The sequence below is a fragment of the Myxine glutinosa genome, chromosome 1 (genome assembly GCF_964187855.1).
Source record: "Myxine glutinosa chromosome 1, kmMyxGlut1.1, whole genome shotgun sequence".
NCBI classification, from domain to species: domain Eukaryota; kingdom Metazoa; phylum Chordata; class Myxini; order Myxiniformes; family Myxinidae; genus Myxine; species Myxine glutinosa.
The window spans coordinates 100,516,431-100,536,904 of NC_136261.1; the positions used below are offsets into that span (position 1 = coordinate 100,516,431).

At 42.3% G+C, this 20,474-nt stretch overlaps 1 protein-coding gene across 5 annotated transcripts in view; it reads left to right on the forward strand.

Annotated features, from left to right (window-relative positions):
• The window catches only part of LOC137426812 (transcription initiation factor TFIID subunit 1), a 150,174-nt gene extending 132,412 nt beyond the window's left edge, over window positions 1-17,762 (forward strand). For all 5 annotated transcript variants that reach the window (XM_068115752.2, XM_068115736.2, XM_078775141.1 and 2 more), the window contains 6 exons: window positions 18-140; window positions 12,370-12,513; window positions 12,668-12,778; window positions 13,123-13,252; window positions 15,634-15,790; window positions 15,987-17,762. In XM_068115752.2, the coding sequence (XP_067971853.2) occupies window positions 18-140; window positions 12,370-12,513; window positions 12,668-12,778; window positions 13,123-13,252; window positions 15,634-15,790; window positions 15,987-16,269 (948 nt within the window). In that variant the 3' untranslated portion in view covers window positions 16,270-17,762. The remainder of the gene's footprint in view (window positions 1-17; window positions 141-12,369; window positions 12,514-12,667; window positions 12,779-13,122; window positions 13,253-15,633; window positions 15,791-15,986) is intronic.
• The last annotated feature ends 2,712 nt before the right edge of the window (window positions 17,763-20,474 follow it).

Here is a 20,474-nt window from a genome sequence, read left to right on the forward strand (position 1 = left end):
GTTGTTTTCTTTCCTAGTACGATGAACATCTGGCACAGCTGGAGAGAGACATTGTGGCAGCTCGTGAGGCAGCACTTGAGGCTGTAGAGATGGACAACCTTGATCTCTCATTACCAGGTTCAGGAACACCTCAGCATCTGGTAACTAACAACTCTGCATAAACTATCCAATGATGATAACCTCATAACTGAGCCACCATGTGAACACAGCAACCACTTTTCAGTGATGTAGTTGAAAAAAAAATGTTCCATTGCGCTCTCTCCTCACTACCCTGATGGCCTTCCACACCTCTCTCTTACAGCACAACTCCCCCTTTCTTTCTTTCTTTCCTGCAATTTTTTTTTTATGGCAAAGGCCCATACGGCAAAGCTGTCTGGACCAGTGATTGTCCATTTGTATGTATGTCCCCCCAAACGTATACCAATCAGAGCTGAGGATCTGGTCACATGACAGGGCGATGTGATTACATCTGATGTCATTATGGCGGTAAGGCGGCTGACTCTCCACACTCCGGCATTTTGATTCCAATTTCGTTCAGGCCGAACATATTGTCGAACCTCATATATCACAATCCCCATGCTCTACCTTTACGTTTTTCATTCAGTGTGAAACACAAACAAACCGATTGTTAAAATGACCATCAAATATCGAAAGCATCGGCGTTACGGCTCTTTCATCAAAATGGTACGTATAGGCCTGAGGCGTTATGCCTCACCTTCAGACTGCTTCGGACAAATTGAGCCCAGGTTTCTTAATACAGTAGTTTATCGTTTCAGTAGTATCATTTTCGTAATAGTAATTATAATAATATAGTAAATATGACCATAACACTTTAATCCCAACGTCATGAATGCAAAGTTAATAGATTGAAGCAGTGTATGGTTCATGAATCAATGATAAGCGGTGTAAACCTTTTGGAGAACCGATTCCCTGGGAATATTACTAAACTACAGTTTGAAACAGACGTGGATACTTTGAGACCCAGGAGGACTCCATTCCACCTTCTGAAACCCGCATATGGAGATAACAACTGACCACACACACACACACACACACACACACACACACACACACACACACACACACACACACACACACACACACACACACACACACACACACACACATAGTCACGTGAAAAAGTAAGTACACCCCGTGTCAAGTTTTGACTTTTTCAACATATTTCAACATACAGCTATTAGATCTTCATTTCAACAATATTGATAGATAACGGTGATATAATATAACAAATATCATGAAACATTTACATTTTGTAGTCCATTGTATAATTTTAATAAACATAAATGCAAATTTCGCATGTGGAAAAAGTAAGTACACCCCTACATTTATCACTACTTCAAATACCTAAAATTAGAATCAGGTGCACCAGCTCAGGTGCAAATGATTATAACATCGTTAGAGAGGATCTTGGAGGAACCTGTCTTATTTAAACCTCAGACATTTAGTTTGGTTTGCTCATTATTGTTGAAGTGTGCAGCGTCACCATGCCTAGATCAAAAGAGCTCTCTGAGGCCTTCAGAAAGAATGTTATCGATGCCTACGAGTCTGGGAAGGGATTTAAAAAGATCTCCAAACAATTTGAAATCAATCATTCGACTGTCCGGAAGATCATCTACAAGTGGAGAAGATTCCAAACAACTGCCAACTTGTTCAGGCCAGGCCGCTCCAGCAAGTTCAGCCCGAGAGCAGACCGCAAGATGCTGAAAGAAGTCTGTAAGAACCCCAGAATGTCATCACGGGACATACAGGTAGCTCTTGCCACTGTTGATGTCAAAGTGCACGAGTCTACCATTAGAAAGAGGCTGCACAAATTTGATCTACATGGGAGGTGTGCCAGGAGGAAACCTTTGCTGTCCAGAAAGAACATCAGGGCAAGACTAAAGTTTGCCAATGAACACCTAGGCAAAGACCAGAACTTCTGGAACAATGTGCTCTGGACAGATGAGTCAAAGGTCGAGCTATTTGGCCACAGTTCCAGAAGACATGTTTGGCGAAAACCAAACACAGCATTTGACCAGAAAAACCTGATGCCAACCAACTGTAAAGCATGGTGGTGGAAATATTATGGTTTGGGGCAGCTTTGCTGCATCAGGGCCTGGGCAGCTCACCATCATAGAATCCACCATGAATTCTTCATTGTACCAGAGGGTGCTTGAGGATAATGTGAGGCCATCTGTCGGAAAGTTGAAGCTCAACCGAAGGTGGACCTTGCAACATGACAATGACCCTAAACATACCAGTAAATCCACCAAGGAATGGCTTAAAATAAAGAAATGGAGGGTTCTGGAATGGCCAAGTCAAAGCCCGGATCTAAATCCCATCGAGACGTTGTGGGAGGGATTTGAAACGAGCTGTGCATGCAAGAAACCCCTCAAACATCGCACAGCTGAAAGAATTCTGCATGGAGGAGTGGGCAAAAATTTCTCCCAGTCGATGTCAGAGACTGGTAGAAAGTTATAAGAAACGCCTACTTGAGGTTGCTTCTGCCAAAGGGGGCAATACCACCTATTAGAATTAGAGCCAAGGGTGTACTTACTTTTTCCACATGCGAAATTTGCATTTATGTTTATTTAAATGATACAATGGACTACAAAATGTAAATGTTTCATGATATTTGTTATTTTATATCACCTTTATCTATCAATATTGTTGAAATGAAGATCAAATAGCTGTATGTTGAAATATGTTGAAAAAATCAAAACTTTACATGGGGTGTACTTACTTTTTCACGTGACTGTATATCCAGACACTACATACATGTCATTCACTCACACTTGTATCCACACAGGTGTCTGCCTTAACCAAGCATGCAAGACATCACAGTGCGCAAATGAGGAAACTCCTGAATTTCATTTTATCCCCACGTGGCAATTTTTTTAATTGCATGGATTGTCGTGTGCACAGTCTTCAAACCATGGTTTGAAGCCTCGCTATACGGCAAGTGGCCCATGAGCTCCCGTATAGGGCCATCCAGGATCAGCTGAATAATTATTGTCTGATGTTGATGATGTAATCATCAAATGAAGGAGGTGGGATGCAGGTGGAACAGACCTGCAGTTTATTAATAACAGTCGGTTTCACATGCATATAAGACAAAGCCCTTCCCACCAAAAAAGGGTGACACGACAGAAACAGTGCGTGCATACATGTTTGCATGTTTGTGTGTGTGTGTTCGCAAAACCACATGGGCTGCCAAGAAACCATTTTGCACAAGCAAAACAAAATAATTGAAATTACACTGCATGCTGCAAAAAATGTATGTGTCTTCACTTCATTGTCACTTTTGTATCACCGACATTTCCTTCCATTTGGGTTGCAATTCTGTTAATTCGTCTACTTTCCTCTTTCCTTTTATTGCACCATGATTTTTTCTGACTTGGAAAGGCCTTTGTATACAAATTTTATGGGAAGATTTTCGTTCATTTAAATTCATCGAAGTCTTAAGTTGTGTTACGTGCTCCTCCCCAAACCCCCTGGTCACGGTGTACCTCCGAGCCCCGAGAGGAGTCACGGCAGAAAGATGTGTTATTCTGTATGTCAAAGATCAATGGTGAAGCCACACCAATTGTTACCAACAAACAAATATTGTATTAAGATCACACAAGAATAACAGTACAACAATAATAGTAATCAAAAGTACAATCAATATATATATCCTATGATGGTACCATCAGTTTCGTAATATATAACACACTGTGCTCCAAGTGAGTGAAACAAGAACATTCCCAATGTCTCTTTCCCGGCTTCAAACCAAAGTTGATTCCGGTTTCAAGCCAAAGTCGATCCCGGCTTCAAACCAAAGTCGATCCGCTCCAGCGATCGTCAGAACAATGTCTAATCGAGACCAGAATCCCGTTCGGATGACAGTCACAGTCACGCGACCAAAGCTGCGCAAAGGCGCCCTCAAGGCGACTGGGAAATCCAAAGGCGCCCTCCAGGCGACTGGGAAATCACACCCTCGGGTATGGACGTTTCACGGCTCACAGTCGGCGAACCTCAGATTTACCTTGAAAATCGACGTTGCACACACACGCACCAGATAAACGTCTGAATGCGGTGAAAACGGCTGAAGCGAAGCGAAGACCTTGCGCGATGCGCAAAGCGCGCAAGTCTAAATGGTCGACGGCCCGTTCTCGAGGCATAATGGTGCGACGATGATTCTCCTCGGAACCAACCGCCAAAATCTGACACGCAGGTTGATCTGTCACAGTGATAACAACTCTGTCGCAAGAATCCCTTTCCCGGGAAACCAGAAGCTCGCTAGTGACCTCGGTTCGTCAACGTTTGCTCCAGACCTCAAAGCAGCTCGGCTTTCTTGTCGAACTCACACGCTCTGCCTTCTTTTTCCTCCTCTTCCTCCTCTTCCTCCTCCTCGTCATCCCGTTCCCGATCCGGTTACCGGTTTCTTTTAACTCTAACTTTTTCACCTTTTGAAAACGGTCCATAAACAATAAACCTTTTGAAAATAATAATAGTACATGGAATCAAAAATGTTTACAGTGGATGAAAACCACAACAACGGAAGTGACAAATCCGTAACACTTCCCCCCCTCAAGAAAGAAAGTTTGAACATAGTGGAAACTTTCTTTGCAGGCAAAAACTCTTTTAACAAACAAAAGTAAAACTCACACCCAAATCATCAATTCCCATGAGCAACGATAATTAATTAATATTTCCCAAAATAAAGCAACAAAACCTCCAAACAACCTACAGAAATTTCCAAAATTAGTTCACTCTGGACAAAGCATCAGCAACGACATTGTCCTTGCCCTTTACATGCTCAATTTCCAAGTTGAACTCCTGCAAAGCCAAACTCCATCTCATCAACCTCTGATTTTTATTTTTCATTTTTTGAATGAAGGTTAAGGGGTTGTGATCAAAAATCCAAAGCAAAGCAAATCTATAGCACTTTTTGAAAGAGGCTGAGCTGAGAGCCAGGTTTCATGGTGGTTGGGTGGTGAGGCCTGGAATTATTCACTGCATGGACGCATTTAGGAACGTGGAGTTCACGGGTTAATCCGTGTAGGAATCTTCGCTCGGCTGCTCCTGGGCACTCAGTGCTTCCAACTCTTCTCTTGATCATAAAAATCATAATCACGGTTGTAGAGTCGGGTGCTGTAGTCACGTGAGTAGCGGTCCCCATCTCGGCTACCACCGTAATAGTCATCCCGTCGAGAGTTGCCAAAACTGCGCTGCTGCTGCTGGGAGCCTCCGTAGTAATTATGACTGCGGCCGCCACCAAAACTACTACCACCCCGGGAGCGATAGCCACCCCTGAAACTACCTCCACGTTTTCCTACTCTGTAGCCCTCTCGACCCCCATGGCGTGCCTTCTCTACTGTTATGGTCCGACCATCCAAATCCTTGCCATTCAAAGCCTGTTTTGCATCTTTGGCATCCTTTGTGTTTTCAAACGTGACAAAGCCATACCCTCTCGACTTTTGTGTCTCCCTGTCTTTTATCAGCAGCACTTCCAAGAGTGGTCCATATTTGCCAAAAATAGTGTCCAGAACATCTTCTCTTGTGTCAAAGTTCAGTCCACCTACAAAGAGCTTGCCAACATTGCCTCCATCCATGACTTGTGTGTGCTGACACTTAGTTTCAGGGTACTCGACAAGAAGTGACTGTGCAAAGCGTGACGTCAGTACCTTCTCCTTCTCTTCAGAGCGCTTCCTACCCATAGCACGAGTCACGGCACAGGATGGAAAGATACCCGGAATCTCCTGCTCTAACTGTGTGGTGTTATTTTCCATACTAGGCTTTTAGTAAGGGAAACATATGAAAATCTGTTAACTAAATTGTTACCAAAAAAATTCTTCACCAATATGTTTGTAAAGGTGTGTAATAACATGTGTTAAAATGTTGAAGGTCAACTCCCGTGGGAAACCCAGAAAAAAAGCTGTTGAATTCGGGTACCGCAAAATTATTTTCGAGAATTTTTATTTTTTTTAATCGGCCCTTAAGTAACTTATGAGGGGTCAAATAAGGGTTTTTCATGATTCTGAGTTGATTGTTAACATTTATATTTCACCACAGACACTCCTTTGTGAAAAAATAATTTCTAAATATATCTCATTTTCTACTTTGCAGGACATGGAGTCTAGCAATATGGATGAAGACGTTACTCCACCTGTGCTCAATTGCTTCATCTGTGCACGCTCGGATACACCAGCTGAAAGGCTCATACAGGCAACTCCAAAGGGATACTCAACTTTATTGAAACAAGCAGAAACTGTCGAAAATGTTACTGTTGTGGAACGTATGAAGGAGGCTCAAAAGGAAGGAAAACTGAAGTACCACCAGAAGTGTAAAAATGATCTGTACAACAACTTTGTTGCAACCACCAAGAAGTCAGCTCGAGCATCAAAGGCAGAGAAAGAGTCATCAAAGTTGAAGAGAAGACGCACTACTTGTGAGTTCAGTTCATCAACTGGCTGCAGTTCTAGAAGATCACAGTCAGTTGACCTCCTGTATAAGGATGTATGCATTCTTTGCAACCAACCAGCCCAGCTCTACAAAAATAATCCAGCACAAGCTAGAAAGAAATACAGAGTGCCAGATAATTTGACTGCAGATACACTGAAGGCAAGCTTGCTGAAGACAGCACGGAGTCGCGGGGATGACTGGGGCACTGAAGTCACTGGACGCCTGGAAGGGATCAACGACTTGGTAGCAGAAGAAACACTGTACCATTTGCGATGCAAACTTATGTTTGCGAGAGGTGACAGTTTGTCCAAGACTGATGAGGAAGGAAAAAGGAAGAGAGGACAGAGGAGTATTGATGAGGAGCGAGAGGCAGTTTTTATTGAATTCTGCGAATGGTTAGACTCAGAATTAGAGCATGGGGTAATGAACATGGACCAAGTCCATGAAAAGCTGCAGGAGTTTGATCAGTCACCAGAGAAGAGCCTTTCTTATTCAAAGCATTGGCTAAAGATAAAACTTCTAGAGAAATACGAAGACACCTTGTATTTCACAACACAGGAAAGAAGGGCAGATGTACTCTGTCTCAAAGATGGCACCGACAATATTCTGCGAGAGCATCATGCTAATCTTGACCATGGAGATGAGAAGACTCAGATCATAAAGACGGCACTCAAGTTCGTATCCAATGATATTGCCTTGATTGATTTAGGTCCAAAGTCATACCCCACCATACACAGTATGACTGACATCGATAGTCAGCTGACACTTGTTCCTGCAAGCCTTCAGATGTTCTTGAGACCGATTGTCAAGACAGACGAAAGAGTTGCCGTTTGGGGGCAGAATTTTATTAAGGCCTGTCGACCTCGGTCTGGAGTATTGCCACACCAAATGGGGCTTGCCATACAACTTGATCATAGATTTGGGTCAAAATGGATGCTCAACAAGTTCCACCGGCTGGGATACACTGAGTCTTACACGGAGACACAAAACTACAAATACTGCTTCCTTAATAGTAGGAGTGGAGATGATGTTCCAGATACTTCTGGCACTCTTGACACCATTGTGGAGGAAACCGATGAACAGATCAATGATGAGGTTGCGGTTGATGCTGCGCTTGAGGATCAATCAGTGATGACAGCCAAAGTGCCAGCCAGTGAAAGTGAATTGTCAAGTAATGATCAGGTGGTCTTTATGGAGGTTGGGGAAACAAACAATGCAGTCACTCAGTTTGTTGGAGACAATATAGATTTAAACATTGTCTCTATTCACGGAAACACTCCCTTTCACTCAATGGGTTGGATCGAAGTCACCTCTCCGGCACCACCTTTGCCAGATCCACAGACAACAGCAGCTTTCCCCCGGGTGAAGTTGAAGGCACTCGACAAAGCTAAGATCCTGAGAGGAACTGAAGTAAAGATTATTCCATTTACGAACAGGAAACAGATAGGAACGAACGCGATCATGTTTCTCCCCCTCGCTGAGCTTTCCTCCTCCCTGGCTCATGATCAGCCACTCCTCACTCCAGGTGACACACTCTGGGCAGCGGGGTGGGTGATCAAAGCCAACGATCCTGAGTTCCCACACTCCAACTGGAATGGCTGGATGAAGACCTGGTGCTTTTTGACATAGACCGACAATTGACATTGACATAGACCTGGTGCTTTTTTTTAGGTTTTGCGAAGGGGACGCGGCTGAGTACATCGACATCTTCCTTGACACAGAAGCCACCAAGGAAACAGTGATTCAGGCTGGTACTGCGATTTTCAAGTACATTTACCATGGACGAGATACTACATTGGGTGAAATTCGGTACAACATGTTCTCAAGGAAGGCAGCGGCAGGAGTGATCAAACCAGAGACTCTACCTCCAACAGAGGGTGCAGCTGCACAACATTCACTCTGTGCCTACCTGCAGACCCGGGACTGGATCCTTCTACAGAGCATGTCTCTGAACCCCAGTGACTATGGATGGACAATAGGTGTGCATGGGTATGAGCCAGTTCCAACACTGGACCCCACGGCTCCTGAGGAGCTATTGCAGTTCACGAGCTGTAATTGTCATGGAGATTGCAGCAACCGGCGATGCAGCTGCAAGAAGAATGGGGTCACGTGCATCTCGGCCTGTGGAGTCTGTAATGGCATTACATGCAGAAACTGCAGTCATGATGTTGTTGAGTCTGAAGAAGACATAGACAATGACTGTTGAAACTTCTGACATTGTGAATGAGAAATAACTCTTGAGTATTATATATGTATGTGAAATAAAAGCTACTTTGTGTGTAAATGTAAAAGTGAAAATATAAATGTTAACAATCAACTCAGAATCATGAAAAACCCTTATTTGACCCCTCATAAGTTACTTAAGGGCCGATTAAAAAAAATAAAAATTCTCGAAAATAATTTTTCGGTACCCGAATTCAACAGCTTTTTTTCTGGGTTTCCCATGGGAGTTGAACTTCAACATTTTAACACATGTTATTACACACCTTTACAAACATATTGGTGAAGAAATTTTTTGGTAACAATTTAGTTAACAGATTTGTGAAATATCTCATAAAATGCCCTTACTATTTTCAACAAACATCGGATTACCAGAAACTTGACCACCGGCCAAATCATTCCCGATAACAAAAGAGATTCCCTTTACAGGAAGAGTGGCTTGTAAACCTACGGTGCCCGGTCCTGACACCAAATCAGACTTCAAATGGATGACATGAAGTGGAGCTTTAACATAGCCACCAACCCCCTGTAAAAGAACACTAACACCAGTTGCCGTCTTCTCTGACAATGGCAAAATGCCCTCAAGCATCAAAGATTGATGTGCTCCTGTGTCCCTCAATACCCTAACAGGTCTCTGGTTAGTCAAGTCTCCATCCAGTGACACAAACCCCTCTGAAATAAAAGGTTTGTAACCCTCTTGAACAAGGTCGTTCTGTGATGCCGTAACTTTGGCATGGGAACCTTCACAAGGCACTGTCCTCCAAGGACGATTTCTCGCATTGGCCAATGCATTCGGAGTTGTACTAGTCTGACTCCGCTCCTGATTTTTCCTTTTCAGGGCATAACATTGGGACATCAAATGCCCAGGTTTCTTGCAAAAAGCGCAAGTAGGCCCGGAGGAAAAACTCGTGGTCTGCCTCGGGCCCCCCGGAAGATAAGTCTGTCTTGGAACTGTAGTCTTCTGATCCCCTAAAGTCGCGGTATCAGATTTGTCCCCATAGTCATCTCTAAGCCGCCTCCACGAATATTCATTCATTCGCCCCTGATTTACCATAACCCCCCTGGCTAACTCCAGGCGGGAAGTTAGGTTTGTGGAACCCCATCCTGTGTGTCAAGGCATAGTCATCTGCCACGGTTGCTGCCTCATACAACTCTGATACTTTCTTTTCATCCAGATGTACTTTAATGTCTGCGTGGACACACTGTTTGAATTCCTCCACCAAGATCAATTATTGTCACAACAGTTTTAAGTCTTTCCCAATCCCCTTCGAGTCACACCACCAATCAAACATGGTTTCTTTCATTCTGGCAAACTCCACATGGGTCTCACTCTCCCTCTTCCTGGCATTCCTGAATTTTTGCCGGTAAGCTTCAGGGACCAATTCATAGGCTTTGAGAATGGTTTTCTTCACTATCTCATAATCTGCACATTGGTCAATCGGTAAAGCCGAATAGATAGCTTGAGCTTTACCCACCAGAACACTTTGCACTAACATAGTCCAGGACCCCACAGGCCATTTTAGCATTTGAGCCACTTTCTCAAAGTGTAAAAAAAACTTGGCTACCTCCTTTTCATTGAAGGGTGGAACCAGCCTCACATGCCTACCAACATCCCAAGTGTTCTGACTAGTTGTCGAACTAGCTGGCATGGATACTACTTCTCTCCATTCTCCAATTAATTCCAGCTCCTTGAGTTTAAGTTCCTTCTGATACTCCATGTCACGTTCCTTTAACTCCCTTTCGGCTCTCTTTTCCTCTGCTCTTTCCCCTGCTCTTCTTTCTTCTTCAGCTCTCCTTTCCTCTGTTCTCTCCTCGAGTTCTCGTTCGTGTTCTATTCTTCTTTCCTCGAGTTCCCTTTCAGCTCTCCTTTCCTCTGCTCTTCTCTCCTCGAGTTCTCGTTCCTGTTCTGCTCTTCTTTCCTCGTCTTTCCATTCCAACTCTTTTAACCTTTCCTGGCTCTGCAGTTGCATCTCCATTTTCCGGAGCTCCACATTTTCTTTTTCCTCGAGTAACCAATCCAAGGCTACCTCTTTCCATATTCCTTGTCCCACCAGAGATTCTACCACCAATGTCTGCATCTCTGCTTTCTTCATATGAGCTCGGACCTCTAAGTTAAAATGTTTGGCCAATATCAAGAGTTCCGATCTTTTTAATGCTTGGAGCTGTGCCTCATTAGGGGACGTCGCAAACTTTTCTGTGCCAAACACCATGGTGACTATCAGTTAACACCTGTTAACCTTCACACAAAAATTTATTTATTTATTTATTTTTTGGAAAAATTTGGGAATGTTAGAAAAATTCCACCAATTTTGGGAATGTTAGGGAATTCTATCCCGGGTGAGTGTTAGGGAATTTAATCCCGGACGAGAATGTTAGGGAATTTAATCCCGGACGAAATTTTTGTCAGCAAATACGAGCCCCCAATTTCTATTTGGGACAATTTTGGACGAGCCCCCAATTTCTGTTACGTGCTCCTCCCCAAACCCCCTGGTCATGGTGTACCTCCGAGCCCTGAGAGGAGTCACGGTAGAAAAATGTGTTATTCTGTCTGTCAAAGATCAATGGTGAAGCCACACCAATTGTTACCAACAAACAAATATTGTATTAAGATCACACAAGAATAACAGTACAACAATAATAGTAATCAAAAGTACAATCAATATTTATATCCTATGATGGTACCATCAGTTTCGTAATATATAACACACTGTGCTCCAAGTGAGTGAAACAAGAACATTCCCAATGTCTCTTTCCCGACTTCAAACCAAAGTTGATTCCGGTTTCAAGCCAAAGTCGATCCCGGCTTCAAACCAAAGTCGATCCGCCCCAGCGATCGTCAGAACGATGTCTAATCGAGACCAGAATCCCGTTCGGATGACGGTCACAGCCACGCGGCCAAAGCTGCACCAAGGCGCCCCCAAGGCGACTGGGAAATCCAAAGGCGCCCTCCAGGCGACTGGGAAATCACACCCTCGGGTATGGACGTTTCACGGCTCACAATCGGCGAACCGCAGATTTACCTTCAAAATCCACGTTGCACACACACACACCAGATAAACGTCTGAATGCAGTGAAAACGGCTGAATCGAAGCGAAGACCTTGCGCGATGCGCAAAGCGCGCGAGTCAAAATGGCCGACGGCCCGTTCTCGAGGTGTAACGGCGCGACGATGATTCTCCTCAGAACCAACCGCCAAAACCTGACACGCAGGTTGATCTGTCGCAGCGATAACATCTGTCACAATAATCCCTTTCCCGGGAAACCCGAAGTTCGCTAGTGACCTCCGTTCGTCAACGTTTGCTCCCGACCTCAAAGCAGCTCGGCTTTCTTGTCGAACTCACTCGCTCCACCTTCTTTTTCCTCCTCTTCCTCCTCGTCGTCGTCCCGTTCCCGATCCGGTTACCAGTTTCTTTTAACTCTAACTTTTTCACCTTTTGAAAACAGTTCATAAACAATAAACCTTTTGAAAACAATAATAGTACATGGAATCAAAAATGTTTACAGTGGATGAAAACCACAACAACGGAAGTGACGAATCCGTAACAGTTGCATCATACCAAGTTTGAGTCCACCTTATAAACGTTCTGGCTTCGCTTGTTGTTTTATGTTAACAAGCACTTACAAACAAGTATACTGCCACTTGTGAACATTAAAAGAATACTCAAATTAAATCTGTAAAGTAACAATAATTTTCTCCCTGCAGGGTTTGGACCTTGAGGAGTATTCCATGAGTGTTTCAGAAAATGGGGGAGAGGGTGTGGAATACAGAGACGGAGGTGATGAGAGTAAAGGGGGTGAGGGAACGGACTCAATTGATCAATTCCTCAACCCCTCCTCTGGGAAAAAGGTAAGAAGATCACATAATTGCCTGATTGCTCCTGGTTTCACAGTAAAACTCCCCTCCCATCATTGACTTTTAACAAATGTGGGTTTATTCCTTAAAAATTCTGATCGGCGGCATAACATGTCTCCCCCTGCATACCATGTCCACCATCACCTAGTTCCTCGGTCGGACAGAAGGCTTGTTTGGGCGAGTTCGAGGCGATGACGAGTCAGATGTTGACATTGAGGGATTTGAGGATGATGCAGACAAGCCCAAAACTCCCTCACCGGTATATCATGAACTTTTTTTGTATCTCTTTAAGAATCCGGCCAGATATGGTCAGCTATCTTTGTATTTTTTTTTTTTTCTTTCATCTGCTTCCATCAAAGCAGGGAATGTTATTCATCCTAAACGTAGTTTGGAGCAATGACCATGTATGATCATTGTACTTTGTTATTTGCGATACATTTCTGGCATCATGTACATATGCAGTGTTCCTTGTGCTGTGATTTAATGACTGGTTTAAAAATGCAACATTGTAAAATACAAAATCATCGTAAAGAAGCCCAGTTCAGCCATAAATTCTCTGGGTAAATCTACCAATAAAGAATTTCCTGATTTTTCTAATTGCAGGATGAGGGCGAGGGAGATGGTGAAGGGGATATAAGAGAAGGAAGTCACCTAGCGAGTGTCCTGTATGAGGATCTTCTCATGTCAGATGGAGAAGATGATGCCAGCGATGGAGGATATAACCCATTCGCAAGTATGCCTCTCCCACGTACATGCACGCCTCTTTATGCCTGCATATCTTTTCCGTACGACTCACCCACGCACCATATAAATTGCACCATATAAATTGTACCCCACTTGTGCTTTCTGTCTACATTCCTCGCCATGAGCTTCCACCCACATCGTTCGCCATTCCTTATTCGTAACTGTGCATTCTCCGCACAAGCTTTAATTTCTGTAACCATCTAGCAGCGAAAGGGGGATAAGTTATGGGTTAGTCTTATTATTTAGTACATCGGAGAAAAGTACAATTGTAGATTGTAAGAGCATGCATTTGTAAGTTATTTACATTTCAGCAACAATTGTCCAGAACATGAGAAAAAAGGAAGAATACTTTAGTGTTCTTATGTAAGAAAAAGTGGCCCACATGACAGGCTTTTTGAAATGGTTTTTTTATTTTATAATTTGGGATTTCAGAGAGAAAGCCAAATACATTTTATTCTTGGTAATTTACTTATACGTAATTTAAAAATCATGAACTTTAACATAAAATAAATAGGAGGAAACATAAGAACAGAATTTTCTTTTTTTTTTACACATATATAACTTGTTATCGAGAACTTTCTGCCAGGTTGGATGCAAAGTCTAGGCTCATCGAAGAGCAGAACAATGAGGAGATAATGTTTTCGTATTAACAGCAGGGAGGTGGGAAAAAGATGGACACAGAACAAGCAGTCTGTTAAATAAATAGGAAACAAGACAGGGAGAAGCTTGGGCTGGTAGGATGGCCCCAGAGGTGCGCACACTCACCTCTTAAGCTGTCTAGCTGTCGGGCCATAACCAGTTGCAACAAAGGAACCACTGCTGAGACCACAGAATAAGGTGAAAAGATTGAAATTTGCATGGCAACACCAAGAGTGGGTGACTGAACAATATAATTGGGTACTTTGATCTGATGAATCGAAGGTTGAAACTATCGGATTGAAGAGATGGGTACATAAGCTGAAGACCCGGGGAATGCTACCACACATCCAGATCCAGATACTAGAATTTTAAAGTGATTCTTCATCATTGAGAGATGGGAGATATAACACGATATCATAAGTTATGAACAGATTTGGACTACCAGGTTTGGTGTGTGACAAAGACGAATTGATTTGATTTTGGTGAAGATATGGATCTGGATACTATTTTTTTGAAGTGATTCTTCAACATTAAGTGATGGGGCCAAAACAATATACAGTGTAGCGCAATATCTCGAAATGTTATAGATGGATTATGACAACTTGGTGGATGAGTTGGGTCGGTGACGATAACAAAGCAATTAGATTTTGGTTCATGTCCGAATCCAGATCCGGCCTATCAGTGGAATACAAAACGAAAACTGTTCAGCCTGATGGAGGTATGCGTTTTACTGAGTGCCGTCCTCGTGGTGGTTCATGTGCAACCATCATTGTCTGGGGGTGTGGCTACGACTGGTGCAATGCCTCTCCATAACCAGTCATCTGGTACTCAATTTGCCAACCTCAGAAGGATGACAGGCTCAGTCAATCCACCGGGGGCTCAAACTCAGGACCCTAAAATCTCAAGCCAGCCCCCTTAACCATTAAGCAAAGACCAGGCTTGTCATTCTAGTTACCCCCGCCACCAGAGGTGGATGGAGGTTATGTTTTCACCCCTGTCTGTTTGTCTGTTTGTCTGTCTGTTTGTGAACAAAATATCTGAAAAAGTTGTGGACGGATTTGGACGAAATTTGGCAGAGATGTAGCATATGCGACAAGGACGAAATGATTAGATTTTGGTGAAGATCTGGATTCGGATCCGGCTACTAGAATTTTTAAAGTGATTCTTCACCATTGGGAGATTGGGCTAAAAACGATACACAGCAGGATATCTCAAAAAGGTGTCGACGGATTTGGACGAAACTTGGTGGACCGGTTGGGTGTCTGACAAGGAAGAATTGATTCAATTTTGGTGAAGATCTGAAAATGGATTCGGATATGAGAATTTTTTTAGTTTTTTTTAGTGATTCTTCACCATTGAGAGATTGGGCCAAACTGTTACATAGCAGGATATCTCAAAAAGATATGGATGGATTTGGACCAAACTTTTTGGACAGGTTGTGTGTGACAAGGAAGAATCGATTCGGTTTTGGTGAAGATCTGAATATGGATTCTGATATGAGAATTATTTCATTTTTTAAGTGATTCTTCACCATTGCGTGATATGGCCAACCAGGCGGAGGTATGCTCTCTACTGAGTGCCGTTCTAGTTTCAGCATGTGATTGGATTTTGTTTTTTGTTTCCAACGTGATTGGATTTTGCTCTCTTTTGCACTCCTTAGTTTCATTGTCTTCGCATTTATTTATATGACCTTCTCCTTGTTTTACTCTCCCATTATGTTACAATCATTAGGACCTCAAATGAGCGATAGTGGAAGCGAGTCAGAAGGGGGTGCTGAAGTTTTAAGCCTGGGTTCCTCTCGGCTTCCTCCACCACCTCACCATGATCCCAGGAATGATGATTCGATTCTTTCGTATGGAGAAGGAGTGCAAGAGGACAGCAATCTCAGGTGATGGGGAGTTGAGAAATGGTTGATGGATATTTCCTAAAGACACTATGAATGTATGGTGTTGTGTTATCTTCTTTGCATTTGCATATTTCAGGTATTATTCCACATAATTACTTGAAGGTAATTTTTCTTGAAGATCTTGCAAAACTGGGCCTTTTTTTTACCCCCTGCTCCTTATCATTCCTCAACCACACAGCTATGGCAGTTATGAGGGAGGACTTTCTGGCCAGCAAGGAACATCTGGCACTGAAGTTTCTTTCATTCCTATGGAAGGTGTGGAACGCAGTGGACAAGACGTTGAGGGACCGTCTGATGATGATGAAGAAGACTATGATGATGAGATGGAGGAAAGTGGTGAACAAGTTGGCGAGCAAACCGGCGAGCGAGGTGGTCCGAGTGTTGTGAGTGAGATTTGTCTCAGTGAGGATAGCGAGGAAGATTTCCTCTCTGCGGGGAGTGGAAGTGACTCAGACACTTAGTCCACCCTCCTTTCTATTCCGCTACTTCACAAAAAAAAAAGTGAAATACTTGCATCAAGTATTTAAGGCATTTGGTTGATGCTGTTGAACTTCCTGGAATGAATTCCATCTCAGACACCACCAGAGGTGTTTTAATCTTCTGGTGTCAGTGGACTGACTTATCAGTTGGCTGTGGAACTGGTTCGATCCTTGTCTCTGTGACTGCCGTGACATTAGACGTTATTCATAGCTAACATTCACAGCCCATTATGCTAATACTCTTCAAGACAAAACATGTCTCCAAGCTTCATGTTGAGCCTTTTGAAGTGTCCATTTGTGATATTATCCTCTCCTGTAATTATTTTTATCATTAAAGAGGATAAAACTTATTGGATGCATTTGTTCTCATTTAAAATTAGGAGAGTCTGAAAGACAAGCGTCCATGCAAAGCATCCACTTCTATGTAACATTCTGACCTTAACATTTATGAGATTATTAATAAAAAAAGTAATGTTATCCTGAACACACCTCTCACACATGTCAAAGCAAACCATCCACTGCTGTTCACAACATGGCACGTAATTAACTTCATGTATACATTTTGCCAACAAGAGCTGCCACTCCAGCTCAAACATTTCCAGTCGTCCTTCCCAAAAATGTTTGTTTTTCATTAAAATATTTGCCCAAAGCCTGTGTCATCGTGTGAAGTGGATTTTCACATACCTGCTCGCCATGGCGGAGACCGTGGTTGTTCTCAGGTTGAACGCTTAAAGGTTTAAGGTATGAACAGCAAATACCGTAATGATAATGGTAGTTGGCAGAAGAAGAATAAAACAGCACAAGCCCTACTCATAGCTTTTCGGGGCAACCTTTCTTTTCAGGATATCATGAATGTCGAAACACCAGCGACAAATTCAGTTGTTCATCTTTGTATGGCAGGATTACATCCCCCCTTTCGTTTGAGACTTTAAGCCAGATTGGCAGTCCTATTGTACTGATTCATATCATGGTCATACAACGTACGTTGATACAAAAACTAATCTTACTATAATTCACCAAATGTCCGTCCGTCTGTTCGAAGGTACCGCAAAAACGGCTCAACCGATCGCAACGATATTTTGGGTGGGTATTCCTGGGACCTCCTGGAGTAAAATAGGCTATATTGTTTTTCCAATTTTACCAAATTTTCAACTTTTTCCAAACACGATGGAATAATATTTACCGATATGAACAGTGATGTGGCTTTTGTTGAAATTCTACAAATACTGTTTATTCTACGTACTCCTGACGAACTCTTCCTATATAAACGTGCGGCTCCGAAGTAACATGGCAGCGTGTGCGAAGCAACTGAGAAAGACGTGCTTGAAATGATAGAAACGCTTCCGTTTTGCAGAATTCAATCTTTTTTCAAAATGGGCGCCATGTACTGTTTAGATTTTGATGATTTGCATGTGATATGATTTAACGGATGTTTATATGAATCGTTTAAAATAAAAAAAGCCTTCAATTTCTGATATTTTGCCTTTTCATTTGGGCTTCCCAATTGAAGCCCCACCCGTAGTGCAGGTACCGTTGCTAGTTAAAGTAATTATAATTTGACTTGAATGTTGCATTGTCTAAGTACAACTTAAAATGCTCGTTGGTCTTTTCTATCCCCATTAACCCTATCTATCTCACTCCTCTTAATTAAGCATTACCCTATCGGCTTATGCCAGTTGTAGGGGTTTTTTATACAATTAGTGCTCCTGATCTTTAATGGTACCTCAGAATTTCTTAGACCCCAAGGATAGGAGAACTAAACCACCATTTAAGTTTGTTTTTATTGTTCTTCTTTCATTTTGTTTCCTGCCAATGTATGAGCTGTATCTCGGAGCCAGCTGGGACTTGGGAATGAATTTAAAAAGGAAAATGCTGGAAAGGCATACACAAGTATGTGGGGTTGACATTTTTTCACCTTGACCTAATTTTAAGGTCATGACCCAATGATAGAAATTTTAACATTTTTCATTATAACTCGAATAATGTTTGTCCCATCAGAACAAAATTGCCCTCTCTAGATAGCCTAGACTAGAGTCCCTGTATATAGAGAGTTGTGCCAACTCAAATTTGGACGCCATTTTGTGTCTAAGTGTGTCGGATTAGATATACATGTACATTCGCGATATGGGGTGATATATTCTAAACCTGCTAAAAAACATTTTACTACACATATTTAGTCTTATTATTACATACAGGTGATATTTGTTTTGTCAAAAACTCAGCTATTGCCGTGAAAAAGAGCTGTGTGGTGATATTAAAAGTGGTATGGCAATGCATATTACAAGCCAACACTGCATATAAGAGCTAACATTATAAGTAAGACAAACCAATGCTGTCGTTCTCTGAATTTTAATAACTTTTAGAAAGGAGTGTGGGCATATCCAATATTTTTTAAAGGGTGCCGAGAGCAATTCCGGTGTAGGACTTCCAGCCGACATACAGTCTAACACACTTAAAACAAATTCTGTACGTGGTATTGCCATATTTCTATAGTGTACAACTTTAGTTTTATCGACATTTATATTCAATTTCCATTGTAATGATTTAACAAGCTGCAAGTCAGCTTCTGTCTCTGACATAAGGAAAACGTCATCGGCATCTAGTAAGATTGAAACGTTCATTTATTACTACACCCTTGCCCAGAACTCTGATGGATATTGCCTGATCGATTAATATGTTTCATAGCTGGCGACTTAATTAACACTTAATTTTCGACTGCGCCAAGCCGTAATTAAACAGAGAAAAAACTTTTTAAAATACCTGCAGTGTGCACGGTTCGTCTAGTCGAACAGATATGGAAAAGCACAGATACGACGTCGTATTCACCATAACTTGTGTAATTTCACCAGGAACACGATGAGGCCAACACAGTAAACATTCAGTACAAAACTTGGTTCATACATTCAGTACAGAACATGATTCATACATTCAGACCGTAAGAAAACTCTGCCCGTAATACAACACTCTGACCAGACCAACACTTCATCCCACTACGTTCACTCCTCACAAGTGAAACTCATCACTACATGTTCCTGCAATCATACAATGAGTGTCCTTGATGTATTTATTTATTGAAATTTTTATTCTAACACAACACAGTTTAATTTTAATGAGCTGTCATGTACTAGTACTTCCACAACAGAAAATCACATGGACAATCTTCCGGAAGATGACCAGACAAATCGCTGGCTCTATCGACCACATGTATATTGATATCAAACAGGGATAACAGCTTTTGAAAGTTGAGCCAGTTTTAAATGTGGGTACACAAATACACCTGTTTTACTGCATTAATCACCTAGAAATATTGTATGTTTTGGGAACGATAGCTGTCACCAGGTTAAATATATAGGGATTGTCCAATGTGCAAAATCTTCCATCACTACAATTTGGCCATAAATCCCGGGGTGGGAAATATTTGAGCAAATATGCCACAAGACGCATGAGCACTGTACAAAGCAAACAATAACTCGTCAAATTTTGGACGTATGGATGGCTGTACAACCCGCAAAAAAATTGAGCAGGTCCCCCCCCTAAAATTGCTTTTATGATTGCCAATTAGGCTAAAGATTTTAAACCAAAAAAATAACTTGCCTCGGAATAAGTTTTGAATGGATGGACAGACAACTGAAAACAAAACGGACCATGGGTTTCCCACCCCTATAAAATCAAAATTAATTCCCTCTGAAAAAGTACAGTGACATTGCCCGCAGACTACCCAACCGCAGACCAGGCAATGTCACTGTACCGGGACATTTCATCAATCAATGACAATATGCGGTCCGCTAGGACTACCCGAAAAAAATTGAGCAGGGTTCTTCCCACGGAAATGCATTTTTGGTCAGCTCCTTGAAGATTATAAACAAACACAAATCACTTCCCTTTAAAAGGGTTTTCAACGGACAGACAACCAAAAAAAAACCGAGCAGATAGAATTGCTTTTGAACATCGATCATCAAGCGGCGTGGGCCTACCTGGCAGAGTCTCGAGGAGTCGATCGCTTTCCAGCTCTTTCGTCTGACTTTCGCTTCCCAAATTTGTCTTCTGACTTTATCACTTGGAAATCTATACATCTTATATTTCCCAGATTGGTTTGAACAACCAAAAGCAGAACAACCAGTCATTTTGTTTGGCAATAAACAACATTCCCGTACCAAGCTGACGTTCACGCACGGTGAAGTTAGACA